This window comes from Neocloeon triangulifer, unplaced genomic scaffold (assembly GCF_031216515.1).
Source record: "Neocloeon triangulifer isolate White Clay Creek 2 clone unplaced genomic scaffold, ASM3121651v1 ptg000022l, whole genome shotgun sequence".
In the NCBI taxonomy this organism is placed as follows: Eukaryota; Metazoa; Arthropoda; class Insecta; order Ephemeroptera; family Baetidae; genus Neocloeon; species Neocloeon triangulifer.
Genome location: NW_026775562.1, coordinates 4,553,501 through 4,569,280, shown reverse-complemented (window position 1 = coordinate 4,569,280; position 15,780 = coordinate 4,553,501). Strand labels below are relative to the sequence as shown.

The window sequence follows — 15,780 nt, the reverse complement described above, 5'->3', positions numbered from 1 at the left end:
TACACTACGAATAAACCCTTACATTGTGCGATACAGCTAGTTTTCTATTGTTGCGATTTCCGCAACATACAGAAGAAGAAGCTAAAATGCAGCGTTTAAGAATAATGAATTGGTTAAAGATCAAAAGCATTAAGAAGATGCTAATTAAACCTCAATGCTTAAGATAGACATGATTCAGTACTTTTTCCAGTCATTCTATTTTAATTTTACTGATTTTTATCTCAAAAATGGCTTTAAAATTGCTGATTGTCAAATAAAAAGAAAGATATTGAAGGAAATTTAAGATTAATTCGTTTAAAACATGAACAATTTTATAAAGCATCCTTTATAATAATCGCTTGAATTATTTCTCATGCGCGAACATATGCAACCTGCTGAGCACTTAATCGAATTTCCTTCAAATATTCCACAAATTATGTTTTTTTTACATCATTTTCATCAAAATTTTATCCTGCCGTATACAAGAGAGATTTCACAGTCGCAAAAGTGCATGAAATCATTTTGTCAATATCCGCGAGTGCTGCACAGTCTGGAGATTAAATATTGAAAATCCATACATTGCTCTCATCAGGTTCTCATTATGAGGACGGGGCACGTTGCAAACGAGATTTGCGTGAACAGAATGAAAAATATTTTGGTTGTTGCATCAACAACCCCTGGGAAATTCCAATTTCTCCCTCAAAACTGTATCTTTGATGCCGTAAATCATAAATTATTATATTATTTTAACTCTTAAAATTTTGAAGTAAAAAATAGAAAAGTTTATTTTTCAACCTTTATTCCATGTACAATTAAAAATTCATTCAAAAACATTGCAATTGAACCTAGTGAAATGACAGATTTGATTGAAAACGACGAGGCGTGATTAAAACAAAGCAAACTTAAATTATCAAGTCCCTGACAAAATGCGGTAGATAAATGTAATGTTTAAAAAGGTTTAATTAAATGAAGTGCAGTAGAAGTTTTAGTGCTGCAAAACACACTGTCAATCCATAACTATTTTAAACTATTTATATTCACTTCTTTCATTTTGATCCAAATCATTTTTTCACAGTAAATTTCCATGCTTTCTGTGAATTGGTTTTGAATTCATTTTTTATATACTTGTACATTATATAATTATAATTTTATCTGATTAATAAAAGGTTGGTAATTTAAATGGTATTCTATTTTAGATTCAATTTTTAGGTTTTGTTTTGTACAAATTTAATTAGCTATCCGTTTGCAATCCATAATTTGCCCCCTCAAAACTCAAATCAAATCCAATTTTAAATTTTGAGTCCAAACTAATAAATAATTAGAGCGGCTCACATATATATCCAACGAAAGGAGAAGCATAATCGGCATACAAATGAGGATTCAAGTATCGGTACGCCATATCATCGCCTGGCTCGCCGCCCCACACAATTAGTCGCATTGAGGATGTAAGGCCCGCCGTAATTGACCTGCCACACATGGATCTTTGAACAGTATTAACATCGTACAGCTCATCTGTCAAAACTTTCCGATTGCGGCACCAAATGTCATGAGTCTGATTGACGTTCATTGTTTCACTCAACAAAAAATAATCGTTGATCGCTTGATCGAAAACAATTGAGATCTACATTTGTTGCAATATTAATAACGAGTTACCTAATCTTCCGCGCATGTCTTCCAGTTCTGCTACCGTGGTCGGTTCCATTAGCTTCATATTTATTGAACAGCATTGCCTGTACGCAATTACCGAAGACTAAAAGAAAAGCAGTAAAACATAATCTGTAATGAACAATACTGTTCTTACCAATATTGCTGTTTTATAAGACACAAAAATTCTTTTGCCTGACGATGAGTTTGTCATGGAGCCAAAATCACCTGAGAAAGAAATTAACAAGTTTCTAAGCAGGATATTATTTGTGATTGATTTCCATACAAGATCCTGTTGAATTCAGTTGATTTATCAAGGTTTGCTAAAAATATAAAAAACTTCTTATTATGGTTTTCCTTGCGGACAAAGATTATTCAAAAGGGAACACAGCCAATATTTATTAAGGTCAAATTTGTAAAAATTAATACTGACTCCTGATTCTTTAAAGCTCTAATGCTGGAACCCTTGGAAGTATATAGAGCAAGAATTAAACATGGGAAAGATTTAAAACCTTTTGAGGAAGTATCAAAAATTGAAGCAAACTAAAGAAATTGGAGATATGAACAAATAGAATATTTTTTTTTCATTATGGATGCTACTCTAAATATTTTCAGTAATTTTACGCAAAATTCACAAATTTTTAACTAAATTTCATTGATTTTTTTTAATTATTTTGAACTAATTGGAGACCAATGACCAATGTTAAAAATAATTAAGAATTTTGTAAATTCTTTCAAGGAATTAATAATAATTAAAATTTAACATCCAAATTATTGAAGATAAGACTTCAACCTTCAACTCCTCTCCTTTAATGCAAGGGGCGAAATTTAGGAAATTCGAGCATTGTTACATATTGAAGATTGGCAATGTTCCCTGATATGACATACATTTGCAACGCAAGGCACGTTTTCCGAGACCCAACAAGTCCGTAACATCGGAACGCATGGCATTGGTGCTTTAAACTGAAAATTAGTGCCAAATATTAATTAAGTTTTATTATTATGAGAAAAAAAAAATGAGTTTACGATGGTTGAGTTGCCAAAATTATTTGTAATAACTGTGTTGAGAATGTCTGGTGCTTTTTCTTGGCCGCACTTGAAGGTTTCATGAGCGGTTACGCATTCATCGTCATATTCTATAAAAAAATTAACAATAAATTAATTAATTGGGTAGGCAGAAAAGGAATATTTGAACTACTTATTCCACTGCAACTGTCATAGGCTGTAAATCCCTGTTCCAATTTAACTGGATCTTCCGAGGTGACGAGTTCAATTTGCCTCAGCATCTCAATTGCAACTAACCCTCCGAGGGAAAACTAAGCATTTTATACAGAGGAGAATTTCAATAAGAAAAAAAAGAAAACGATTTCACCATTCCAACTTCCACTCCAATGCATTTCAAGAAACACTGGATTTTTTCACCAAAGCAGTTAAATTTTAATGAACTGTAATTACTGGAATCAAAACGGAAGTTTCAACCTTGAGGTTTATAGAAATGTTGGCCGTGGTGATGGCAGTGGCGTTCATCAGAAGGTCGATTTCCTCTAAAAGAATTTTATTATAGTCGCTCTTTGAATTTTATTTTTAATTTTGAGCACCAGATTTGATATCCCAAATTTCTGCACATTCGGTCTGCATACCGATGCCAAAAGTTGCATCCCTTCTTACTTCACACAAAAATCGCTTTTTCTCTTTGCAATCTGCTGTCGCCAATAAAATGCTGCTGTTGCGAATTTCCACGTAAACGCAATCAAGTCCCGCTTTCGGATGTCCTGATTTCCATTTGATTTCGCTCTCAACAAACGCCCTGTTTATTGAGCACCACTGGAAATTTTTGTCGCAATTTATGTCCGATCCAGAGACCCACCAGTCTCCATTTGTGAATGACGAATACTCTGAAATGTTTCAATCGTGATTTATTCCATCGCTCGAAGCTCAAATTTTTTTCTCTTCTCATACGGGCAGTTAGCTTAGAAACGCAGGTTGACTTTCCTGCTGACTCTAATGTAGCTAAATTCAACCCAATCTGACAACACTCTCCCCACGCTGTGTTCCAATCTGACTGTAAATTGATTTAAAATTTAGACTGAAATCAATGCAGACAGTAATTACCGCATTGACGTAAAATAAGAAGTGTCTGCCACAGCTGCTGAACCAATCTCCATATGAATTGTAATCTGAAACAGTGTAATTGACCCTCAATATAAATAGAGTTACATTAAATTATTTTAACATACTTTTTAATTCATAATTTGTGTTAAAAAGAGTTTCCTGTAATAAAAAAAATGCGTTATTAGGCTTAAAATTGATATAATAAATTTAAGACCAACTCCGGTGGTTTTTATTCAAATTTATTTTGAAAAATCGCCAAATTTCAAGTATATCTTCAAAAAACACAATGCTTAAATTCTAAAAATTTGCTTCGAATTCACGCGCAAAACTTACAAACTTGAAGAACCAAAGGCCATTCCGTCAGTCTTCCCCAAAAGTAGTATTTTTGGTCGTTGGTGGCGTTGCAAACGCTGTCAAAATAGCGTTCACAGTGACACCATCGACCCAATATGATACTTTTTTGAGAAAATTGACACCTGTTAGATTATTTTCTCTAAATTTTGCAATCATTCAGAAAAAATAAACAAAAACAGGGGTCTTTGAAGTGAGAAAAAAATGCCATTACGTTTCTGGTACAATTTTCTAGCGGACAATCGGCTTTGCAAGATTTTGCGGTTGTCTTCAAAGGTGTCTGAAGACAAAATAGTTGGTTTGCTATTTGAACTTCAACAACGTAAACTACTTACTTTGCAGGCAAAAATATATTTGCTTGTGCAGTTTCTGTCTGTCAAAATGGTGCCGGTGTCGTTGAGAATAAACCGAAAGTGCACGCAGTTTTCGTTCCCTCCGTTGTTATCGGGCTGGTTTTGTTCCCAAACTAGCTGTGTATTCAAGGTCGTGGGACCGCCGTCAGGTCTGCACCAAGACCAATGATTTGCTGGTGAACCTTTTTGCGTCCCCGAAGTCCAGTAGTTGAAATTGGCCTTCCAATTATCTTCAAGCAATAATTAATAAAATTATATCCTTTAAAAATATTTCTATATAAAAAAACCTTTGTTAATAAATGAGAAATTAGTTAGTCCACTTTGCTCCAGCAAATTGTCTATGCTCAGAGTCTCCATTCCAATGGCGCAACACTGCTGCCAGTTAGCCAACCAGTTCAACTTAAAAAAATTACGTTTTTTAAATCACAAATAGTAAAATTTTACTACTGGTTTATTTCCTAAAAGGTATGTATAGGCGCCAAAATTTAACCAAATTCCATATGATGTCTTGTCTAAATTGAATTTAGATTTTAATTTACACATAGCATTACGAATTTAAAACAATTAACTTATTAATTGTCCACTTCCGTCAAATAAGGATGCCTTATTGAAATAATATATTGCCACTGGAGAATTTTCGAAAAGAAAAGAAAAAAAACTTACATTTTTAGAGCAAATTTTGGGACAGTCCACGTTGTACTGACAAATGTATAGGAAAGTGTCGTTGCAATTTTTGTGCGCCAATCCTTTTTTCACACCAGAGTTGCTGTAGGCCAGGCATCTTTCCAAATTTGAAGTCACGTTTGGGGTCGTCCAGAAATTTGCCAAAGAAATCATGTTCACAGAAATATTGTAGCCCGTGGAGCACCACGCATACTTTTTCTCAACGTCGCAGTTGGTTTCTTCATTGGATCCGCTGGTCCAGTATGTCCCACCTAATTTCCAATGTATAGTTTCACCCCATCAAAAATATATATTCAAAAAAACCTTTGACGCTTGCCAAACAATCCATCTCGTCGACGGAAGTAATGGTCAGAAGCGTCATATTTCTCGCTTTGCACCTCAAGGCAGCCTCATTGCGGTCGACCTATAATTTAAAAAAATTATTTTCTCCCTTCTTTGGGGAAAAACATTTACACTTTGAGTTGACACAAAGTACTTTCGTTTACAAGAAGTCTCAAATACAGAACCGTCAGCTAAAATTTTGATATATTTATTCTTTTTATTTGTATTAATGTTAATTTATTAAACTTGCCTGCAGGTTTAGCAGTAGGCTTCTGTTAAAGAAATTCAAAGTTAGTTTTTATGATTTTAAAGGTTAACTATTGGTTTACTATAATCGCGGCGTAGAAATTGACACATTGAACGCAGGGTAAGTTCTATAATAATGTTTAATTGTTCATTTAAATAATTTTCAATTTCTAGCAAGTTTATTTTGTAAACAAACTGGAATGGTAGTTGTTGGTGGTTTGGTTGTTGTTAAGGTCTGTTGGGTGGTTGTCAAAGTGGTGGCGCTGGATTTTAGTTCAATGGTTGTTGTTGTAGGGTTGATGCTAGTGACTGTTGTTGACTGCTGATTTGTCATATCAGTTCCTGCCACGGTTGAACTTAAAATAGTTTGAGAATTTTGTGCAGTGGTTCGAATAAACGAGGGATCTGAAATTTGAGGGACGTCACTCGCTGTGCTCAATTCCACTACACTTGTGATGGTCAACGTAATTGAAAGTGCTTCACTTGTTGATCCTTCTTGATAATTAGCGGCGGTTGTCAACGTGGAAATGGTGGGGTCTGAATTTCCAATTATGTGATTATTTTATGTGAATTAATTATAGATATTATAGTCGGTAGCAAATTTAATTATGCAATTATTTGAAATACGTGGTAAACCTTTCAGTACTAAAAATTGAAAATTATTAAATTTTTTCATTGAATTTACGCCCAAATTAAATTTTTCGTGAAACTTTCAATTAAAAAATTATTCTACAAAATATTTCGTACCTGCTACAGTCTCCGAAGACGGGTCAAAGGTAGTTGAAACTGCAAAATCCGGTCCTCCAGCAGAGCTTCTGCTGGACAGATTTTTTTCATCAGTCACTGTTGTTCCTCCATTAGCATTCTGTGTCTTTAATTACATATATTTCCCAGTCAATTTCCATTATGATACCAAAAAAAAAATATCATACATTGTGGAGTGTGGTTACAACCGGTCGTCGATAAGAAATAGTTTGGTTTTTTGCTTTTGTGACGCATTTTTTTAAACCACAGCATTTAATTATGTTTCTCCTTCTTAAAACTGACAATGAACGCATTGGAAGTCGAACAGAAATCGGCACTGAAATTTATAAGAGAAACATTTTACATTGTTGAATTTTAATTTTGACTGTGAAATTTACCTATCTTTCCTCCGAAAAGAGACACTTTCACTGCTTGTGCAATTTTCTGTTTATTCTATAATTTTCAATTAGTGTTTTTTTTCAAGACTTAATACTTACTTTTTTCAAACTCACTTGCTTTTCTCCATAACAAAAGTCGATTTGAACAAAAGACGAGGCAAATAATAGTAGAAATATTATATTGCTGTCCATTTCAACACTGCTGATTCAACTATCATAGAATGGTAAAAAAATACAATATTGAAATGAGCATAGTTATTATGCACATATTGTGCGCAGCAATCGATCCTGTTTTTCATCAACAGTGAACTGACGCAAGCGGTAATGCAGTAACTCTCATTTATTAAAATTATTTTTTAGAACAAAGTTCAAGTTTTGATCACAAAATTTGCATCAGCATTTTGGAATTGTATCTGATGAGTTTTAAACAAAAACAAATTATTTATCGAATTCGAAAAAATATGAAATAATAACATTACAAATATTTTCTACAGAAATTATAAAAATAGATTTTTTACCTTTTTTATTACTTTATTTTTTAAATCTGCAAAATATCAAGTTACCTAATCTTCCGCGTATGTCTTCCAGTTCTCCTACCGTGGTCGGTTCCATTAACTTCATAATTTCTTTAACCTTGAGGTTTATAGAAATGTTGGCCTTGGTGATGGCAGTGGGCTTTTACCTTGCACATAATTTTCAGATTATGTGGTTGGGAAATTAAATAGTGCGGTTTTTTTTTAATTAAAAATTTGATGCATGCTGTTGACGAAAAGTACTTGAAAATAGTATATTTTGCTTATTGTCAGTCAATTATGAGTTATGGCATTGTAATTTGGGGAGGGTCGAATCGAGCGTTGGATGAGGTTTTTCTGGCGCAGAAAAAAGTGGTGAGAGCTCTTGCGGGTGATCGCTATTGGCGCAGTACAGAGCCGCTACTACGCGGCCACTTTTCGCTAGATTCGACTTTCTGCCTGTTTTTTTTTTGCACTTTACCTTTTGGAATCGTGTAAATTTGTTCGTAAATACCCACACTATTTCAAAGAAACAATTGACGTTCATGATATGTTCCTGCAGTCCCCTCGTGTTCGGGCACCTAGGGTAATTTGCACTGTTTAGCCTAATTTGCAATGCGCTGTTTACACTACGAATTAACCCTTACATTGTGCGATAGAGCTAGTTTTCTATTGCTACAATTTCCACAACATATAGAAGAAGAAACTAAAATGCAGCATATAAAAATTATGAATTGGTTAAAGATCAATAGCATTAAGAAGATTCTAATTAAACCTCAATGCTGAAGACAGACATGATTCAGTACTTTTTCCAGTCATTCTATTTTAATTTTACTGATTTTTATCATAAAAATGGCTTTAAAATTGCTGATTGTGAAATGAAAAGAAAGATATTAAAGGAAATTTAAGATTAATTCGTTTAAAACATGTCAAGATTCATGAAAAATTTCACAAAGCATCCTTTATAATAGCTTGAATTATTTCTTATGCGCGAACATATGCAACCTGCTGAGCACGTAATTTGAATTTGCTTAAATTCCACAAATTATGTTTTTTTTTTACATCATTTTCATCAAAATTTTATGCTGCCGTATTCACAGTCGCAAAAGTGCATGAAATCATTTTCTCAATATCCGCGAGTGCTGCACAGTCTGAAGATTAAATATTGAAAATCCAACATTGCTCTCATCAGGTTCTCATTACGAGGACAAGGCATGATGCAGACGAGATTTGCATGAACACAATAAGAGATATTTTGGTGGTTGCATGCAAACCAGTGGCATCAACAACCTGTGGAAAATTCCAATTTCCCCCTAAAATTGTATCTTTGATGCCATATTTAGGTGTTATTTATTTAAATTAGAAATATTTTGAATTTTCAAGTAAATAATATAGAAGTTAAATTTTTAAGCATTTTATTCCACGTAAAATTCAAAATAAATGTTCAAATACATTGCAATTGACACTAGTTAAATGACAGATTTGTTTGAAAACAGTGAGTCGTGATTAAAACAAAGGAACATAAATTATATCAAGTATAACACACAAATTATTAGATCGGCTGGCAGTAATAACCTATGAAATAAGTCGGGACAAAATTGTCATACAATTGAGGATTCAAGTATCTGTACGCAATATCATCGCCTGACTCGCCGCCGTACGCGGTGAGTCGCATGTTGGTTGTAACAACCGCAATCATTGCTCTGCCACATCTGTGTCTCATAGAATTAACATCGTACAGATCGTCCGTCAGAACTTTCCGATTCCGGCACCAAATTTCATGCGTTTGATTGACATGCATCGTTTCACCCAACCAAACAAACTCGTTGTTTGCTTGTTTAAAATAAATCAGATTAATTATTTTTCACAAACTTTTAACGAAGTTACGATATTTTCCGCCCAAATCGTTCAATTCCTCTGTCGTCGACGGTTCCATTAACTTCATATTTATTGAACAGCATTGTTTGTATGCAATTACTGAAGTCTGAAGTAATAAATACAATTTAAAACGAACAATAATATATTCTTACAATATCTTTAGTTTTGTAAGCAGTAAAAATTTTTTTGCCTGCAAACGTTGTTGTCATGTTGCCAAAATCACCTGATCAAGAATTAAACATAATTTCTACACAGTATATTATGATTGATTTGCGTACAAGATCCTGTTGCATTCAGTTGACTAATCAAGGTTTGCTATGTTTAAAATATTAATTACTAAAGCTATCTTTTGGGGGGGGGGGAAACATATTAAAAAGGAGCACCACCAATCTTCTCCCGATTTTGGTCAAATTCGGACAAATAAAATTGTTTGAGGAAATTAGAAAAATCAAGATGCTAAATATGTTAAGACCTTTTATCATTTAAATGTGCTTTTTAAAGGCATACAAAAATATTTGTTTGAAGAAGTTGACACTCGAGGAGATGATCATGGAAATGAAGATTCGGGCTTTTCCTCGTTGCAAAAAATTGTTTTTTATTCAAAAACAAACGGCTCTACCAGTTTCGGTCACGGTCTGCGACCCTATTTCATGAGCAAACGCGCTGCTCGCTGACTAATACAAGAATGAGCTAGCTAAAGACTCTTTAGCTAGCTCATTCTTGTATTAGTCAGCGAGCAGCGCGTTTGCTCATGAAATAGGGTCGCAGACCGTGACCGAAACTGGTAGAGCCGTTTGTTTTTGAATAAAAAACAATTTTTTTGCAACGAGGAAAAGCCCGAATCTTCATTTCCATACAAAAATATAGTAGAAATACCTTAATTATTAGAAATTTGTGTCATTTTTTTCAAGGAATTCAAGCTTAAAGTGCATATTTTATGAATTAAAAAATAATAAATATTTAAATCAAATCGAAAGTTATTGTTAGATCCCCTCCACTAATTTGGTGAAATTTAGGAAGAATTGAGCATTGCTTCTTGTTTGGGTTGTCGTCATATACATACATTTGCAACGCAAGGCACGTTATCCGAGACCCAACAAGTCCGTAACATTGGAAGGCACGGCATTGGTGCTTTGTACTGAAAATTAATTGAAAATAGTTTTTGCTTTTTAATTCTGAAAAAAATTGCAGTTACAATGGTAGAGTTGCCAAAATTATTTGTTATGACTTTGTTGACTATGTCTGGTGCCTTTTCTTGGCCGCACTTAAAGGTTTCATGTGCGGATACGCATTCGTCATCGTATTCTAAAAAAACATTTAATAATGGGAGAAGCAGGAAAGGAATATTTAAACACTACTAATTCCACTGCAACTGTCATAGGCTGTAAATCCCTGTTCCAATTTAACTGGATCTTCCGACGTGACGAGTTCAATTTGCCTCAGCATCTCAATAGCAACTAACCCGCCGAGGGAAAACTGAGAATTGTGTACAGGAGGATTTAAATTAGCCATTAAAAATAAAAGATCATCTAAAATTCACCATTCCAACTTCCACTCCGATGCATTTCAAGAAACACTGGCAAAAAAAAAGAAGTTAAATTTTATGAACTGAAATATAAAAATGGATGTTTTAACCTTAAGGTTAATAGAAATGTTAGCCGTGGTGATGGCAGTGGCGTTCATCAGCAGGTCGATTTCCTCTAGACGAATTGCATTTTTATTATAATATTTTGCTTTTAAAACTGTTTTTTTTTTGCACCAGTTTTTATCCCCCAAATATCTGCACATTCAGTTTGCATTGCGATGCCAGCAGTTGCATCCTGTCTTACGTGGCACAAAAATTGCTTTTCCTCTTTGCAATCGGCTGTTGCCAGTAAAACGCTGCTGTTGCGAATTTCCACGTAAACGCAATCAAGTCCCGCTTTCGGATGTCCTGATTTCCATTTGATTTCGCTGTCAACAAACGCCCTGTTTATTGAGCACCACTGGAAATTTTTGTCGCAATTTATATCCGATCCAGAGACCCACCAGTCTCCATTTGTGAACGATGAAAACTCTGGAAATAATTCCTTTGTGACTTCATTCCAATTTTCTCTCTCTTACAATACCTGCAGTTAGTTTTGAAAAGCAGGTTGACTTTCCTGCTGACTCGAATGTAGCCAAATTTAAACCAATCTGACAACATTGTCCCGAAGCTGTGTTCCAATTCGACTAAAATTTTATTTTTAGATTTAAATTGAACTATCCGTGCAGATAATAATTACTGCATTGAAGGAAAATAAAAAGTTTCTGCCACACTTGGTGAACCAAGTTCCGTAAGAATTGTAATCTGAAACAGTGGTTAAACGTAAATGGGGAGTCTCATACAAGTTATTGATTAAATTACTTATTAATGCACCGTACGAGTCAAAAAGATTTTCCTGAAATATTAATAAGAAATGATCATGATGTCAATTAAAGAAAGACTCAATCCGGTTGTTATTATTTCACTTATGAAAAGAATGCAAAATTTTGATTGAAAGCATAGTGCGAAATTTTTCGAACATAGTGAGTTATCTCCAAAAAAAGTAGCATTTTTGGTCGTTGTTGGCGCAGCGATCGCTGATTTTGCCGCCGAGTCCCTCATTGTCAGCTAAATCTTTGTTCACAGCGGCAAAAAATCTACTTTTTTTGCGAAAACTGACGGAAACATCGCTGTATTTTCATTATTTTTTTTTTTGGATTGTGGATTTTAAATCGTGTTTTCACATGATTAACTCAGAAATATTTGGCAATCCTCCAGAAAAGAGACTTAATCATCACCGGAGTGAATTTGAAAAATCTGGCGTTCTATTACATTTCTTGTGCAATTTCCTAACGGACAATCGGCTTTGCAAGGTTTTACAGTTGTCGTCAAAGGTGTCTAAAGACAAAATAGTTTGTTATCTATTTGAATTTGGTAAACGAAAACTGCTTACTTTGCAGGCAAAAATATATTTGCTCGTGCAGTTTCTGTCTGTCAAAATGGTGCCGGTGTCGTTGAGAATAAACCGAAAGTGCACGCAGTTTTCGTTCCCTCCGTTGTTATCGGGCTGGTTTTGTTCCCAAACTAGTTGTGAATTAAAAATCGTGGGTCCGCCGTCAGGTCTGCACCAAGACCAATGATTTGCCGGTGAACCTTTTTGTGTCCCGGAAGTCCAGTAGTTGAAATTTGCCTTCCAATTGTCTTCAAGTAATAATCAATAAAATTATATCCTTTAAAGACATTTTTATGTAAAATAAAACCTTTGTTAACAAATGAGAAATTAGTTAGTCCACTTTGCTCCAGCAAATTGTCCATGCTCAGAGTCTCCATTCCGATGGCGCAACACTGCTGCCAGTTGGCCAACCAGTCCAACTTCGTATAATTATTTATTTTACTCTCCACCAAAATGATATAAACTTTAAATACTGGTTTATTCCCTAAAAGGTATGTATAGGCTCCTAAGTTTAACCAAATTCCATACGTTGTCTTGTCTATATTGAATTAAATTTAGATTTATAGTATTGAAGAGTTTGAAATAATCTGACTTATTAATTTTCCACTCCCGTCAAATAAGGATGCCTTTTTAAAGTTAATAAATTTCATTTCGAATTTAGAAAGAAAATCTTTTACATTTTTTGAACAAGTTTTAGGACAATTCACGTTGTACTGGCACATGTAGGGGAAAGTTTCGTCACACTTTTTATGCACCATTCCTTTCTTCGCGCCAGAGTTGCTGTAAGCCAGGCATCTTTCCAGATTTGAAGTCACGTTTGGGGACGACCAGAAATTCGCCGAAGAAATCAAGTTCGCGGAAATATTGTAGCATGTGGAGCACCACACATACTTTTTCTCAGCGTTGTAGTTGGTTTCTTCGTTGGATCCGCTGGTCCAGTACGTCCCTCCTAATTTCCAATTTATAGTTTCCCTCCACCAAAATTATATAAATTCATAAAAACCCTTGACGCTCGCCAAACAATCTATCTCGTCGATAGAATTAACGGTTAGAAGTGCCATGTTTCTCGCTTTGCACCTCAAAGCAGCTTCATTGCGGTCAACCTAAATTTAAAAAAATATGTAATATATTATTCTTTCAGTCATCTTTTGAGAAAAATTTACACTTTGAGTGGACACAAAATACTTTCTTTTACAAGAAGTCTCAAAAATGGAACCGTCGTCTAAAATTATGAGTCGTATTTTTATTTTTATTGTTAATTTGGTAAGCTTACCTGCAGGTTTAGCATTATGCTTCTATATACAGGTAAATAAAATCTGGTTTTCCAATTTTCAAATTAATTAATTTTTACCATAGTCGCGGCATTAAAATTGACACATTGAACGCAAGGCGAATCCTTAAATGTATATTTAAATAATTTAGTAATTTCTTCCTAAATTTATAATTAGCAAACTGGTTCAGTATTTGTTGTTGGTTGGTTTGCTGTGGTGGTCAAGAGAGTTGTTTTTGGATCTGAAGTGGTCACAGTGGTGGCGTCTGATTTTGGTGCAATGGGTGTTGTAGGGTTGTTTATGGTTACTATTGTGGGCTGCTGATTCAAATTTGCCACGGTTGAACTTTGCAAGTCTGCCGTTTGAGAATTTTCAGTTGATTGAACTAATAATTGTGTATTAAAATCATCGTTACTATAAAATTGAAAATTCTTCAAACGAATTAAATTTCCATTATAAAAATCATTATTCAAAATATTTTGTACCTGCTGCAATTTCCATGGAAATGGAAATTTCATTAGAAACGCTAGGAGGAGAAGTACCAATGTCAGAGTTAGTTGAATCAGTAAAGTCTGGTTCTCCAGCAGAGCTAATGCTAGGCAGATTTATGTCTTCAACTGTTGAATGTCCAGCACCATTTGGTGCCTTAAAGTACAATTAAATCCATTTCAATTGTGATTAAATCTAAAACAATCATACATTGCTGAGTGTGGTTTTATCCGATCCTCGATTAGAAATGGTTTGATTTTTTGCTATTGAAACGCATTTTTGATGACCACAGCATTTAATTATATTTTTTGCCCTCGCCCTTCTTAAAACTGACAATGAACGTAATGGAAGTCGGACTGAAATGGGCACTGAAATTTAAAAGAGAAACATTATACATTAGAGAAATTCAAATTTGACTGTTTAAATTTGCCTATATTTCCACCGAAAAGAGACACTTTCACCGCTTGCGCAATTTTATAGTCATTCTATAATTTTCAATCAGCATTTTTATACATTTTTCAAAACTATTTATTGGACGTTTTTGTACCTACTTGCTTTTTTCCAAAACACAAGTCGATTTGAATTAAAGATGTAGCCAATAACACAAGAATTATTAAATCGCTCTCCATTATTTCTACACTGCTGATGCAAGTCTCATAAAATACTGTGACATCAAGTTTTGTTTTTACCTTTTTCAAAAATCATCATAATTTTTTTTATTACACTCCCAATATGAGCAGGAAATGATCCAACTTTTCGTCAACGGTGTGGTGATGTGACCAATACGAAGAATTGTCAAATTTATTACAATTATAATAGGAAATTTCCCTGCATCACAAAATTCCCCATCACACAATTTGCGTCAGCATTTTAGATGGAAGTTCTACTCTAGTGAGTTGAAAATAAAATCATAATATATTTCAGAAGTAGAAGTTTTAATAATTTTCATTATATAACAGTTTTATTTATTAACAACAATTTTAGTTAAATTTGCCAAATGTTTTTATTATTATTATTACTGCTTCATTTATATTGTAGACCCTTTATTACATTTGAATCTCTTTCTTGGTTTATTCACAATTTTATTTCATAACTTCCATCGGTGTGCAAGTTTCAAGAATGAAAACTTTATAAATTTGTAAGAAAACTATCTAACTGCGTGGACCCAAAATTCTTGAGCGCGCTCATTGATATTGATGGAATACGGAATTCGTGCCCGTTCACTATATAATTCCATTTTGGCAAATCTGCAAATATTCCTGCGAGAACAACACAAAGGCCGAATAATTATATTGCTTTCAACGTGCAGCAGGCAAATGAATGGAGCGGAAACACGAAAGGGTCCATTATTAATACCGCATTGCTCTCCGTCGTGCATATAATCGACTTGGAATTTCGTGTTGCCGGGGTCCATCAACGAAATCCTCTTTCGTCCATTTGCAATTATTTTCCGAACGAACGGCGGCTGCGAAACATCTCACGTTTCGGCAGCAATTTTTCGCGCGTGGGCGCCGAGTTTCGGGGTAATGAAAGGAACATGCGGGCGGCAGCTGGCGCCGCCGTAAAGTGGCAATGATGACCGCAAAACGGCTCTCACAGAGCTCGTGCGGTCGCGGTGAATCAACATTTGCCGGCCGAGGAGCGATTTATGCGGGACGCGTGCCTTTCGCCGTGACCGGCAAACACCTGCGCCTAATGCTCTGCGATTCGCCTTCAAATAAATGTATAAATGTGCCCCGTGGTGAAAGTTTTATTGCAATTTCGAAACACATTATATGAGCAACTTGCAGATGAAATTATCCACAGCTGTAATGTGAAGATCATTTTTTTTTATCTTTTGA

At 34.6% G+C, this 15,780-nt stretch overlaps 2 protein-coding genes across 3 annotated transcripts in view; one reads left to right on the top strand and one right to left on the bottom strand.

The window, feature by feature from the left end:
- The window catches only part of LOC132204573 (agrin-like), a 190,258-nt gene that overhangs the window by 6,390 nt on the left and 168,088 nt on the right, over nucleotides 1-15,780 (top strand). The window lies entirely within an intron of this gene.
- LOC132204526 (uncharacterized) lies at nucleotides 1,200-6,523 on the bottom strand. Its single transcript, XM_059633073.1, has 18 exons — nucleotides 6,438-6,523; nucleotides 5,427-5,526; nucleotides 5,103-5,374; nucleotides 4,727-4,838; nucleotides 4,422-4,669; nucleotides 4,301-4,366; nucleotides 3,861-3,894; nucleotides 3,736-3,800; nucleotides 3,583-3,685; nucleotides 3,222-3,518; nucleotides 2,996-3,167; nucleotides 2,822-2,939; nucleotides 2,650-2,759; nucleotides 2,512-2,586; nucleotides 1,910-1,946; nucleotides 1,781-1,851; nucleotides 1,633-1,729; nucleotides 1,200-1,578 (listed from the first exon to the last, which is right to left on the bottom strand). The coding sequence occupies exons 2-11, from the start codon at nucleotides 5,482-5,484 to the stop codon at nucleotides 3,061-3,063; spliced, it is 1,362 nt and encodes a 453-aa protein (XP_059489056.1). The 5' UTR covers nucleotides 5,485-5,526; nucleotides 6,438-6,523; the 3' UTR covers nucleotides 1,200-1,578; nucleotides 1,633-1,729; nucleotides 1,781-1,851; nucleotides 1,910-1,946; nucleotides 2,512-2,586; nucleotides 2,650-2,759; nucleotides 2,822-2,939; nucleotides 2,996-3,060.

Excerpts from the sequence above, each read along its gene's own strand:
- LOC132204526 (XM_059633073.1), bottom strand. The coding sequence starts at position 5,484 with ATGACGCTTCTGACCATTACTTCCGTCGACGAGATGGATTGTTTGGCA. Across the intron at positions 4,367-4,421 it reads AATATATTTTTGCCTGCAAA|ACACCTTTGAAGACAACCGC; the intron begins GTAAGTAGTTTA and ends TTTTGTCTTCAG. Across the intron at positions 3,686-3,735 it reads TCTTATTTTACGTCAATGCG|TCAGATTGGAACACAGCGTG; the intron begins GTAATTACTGTC and ends ATCAATTTACAG.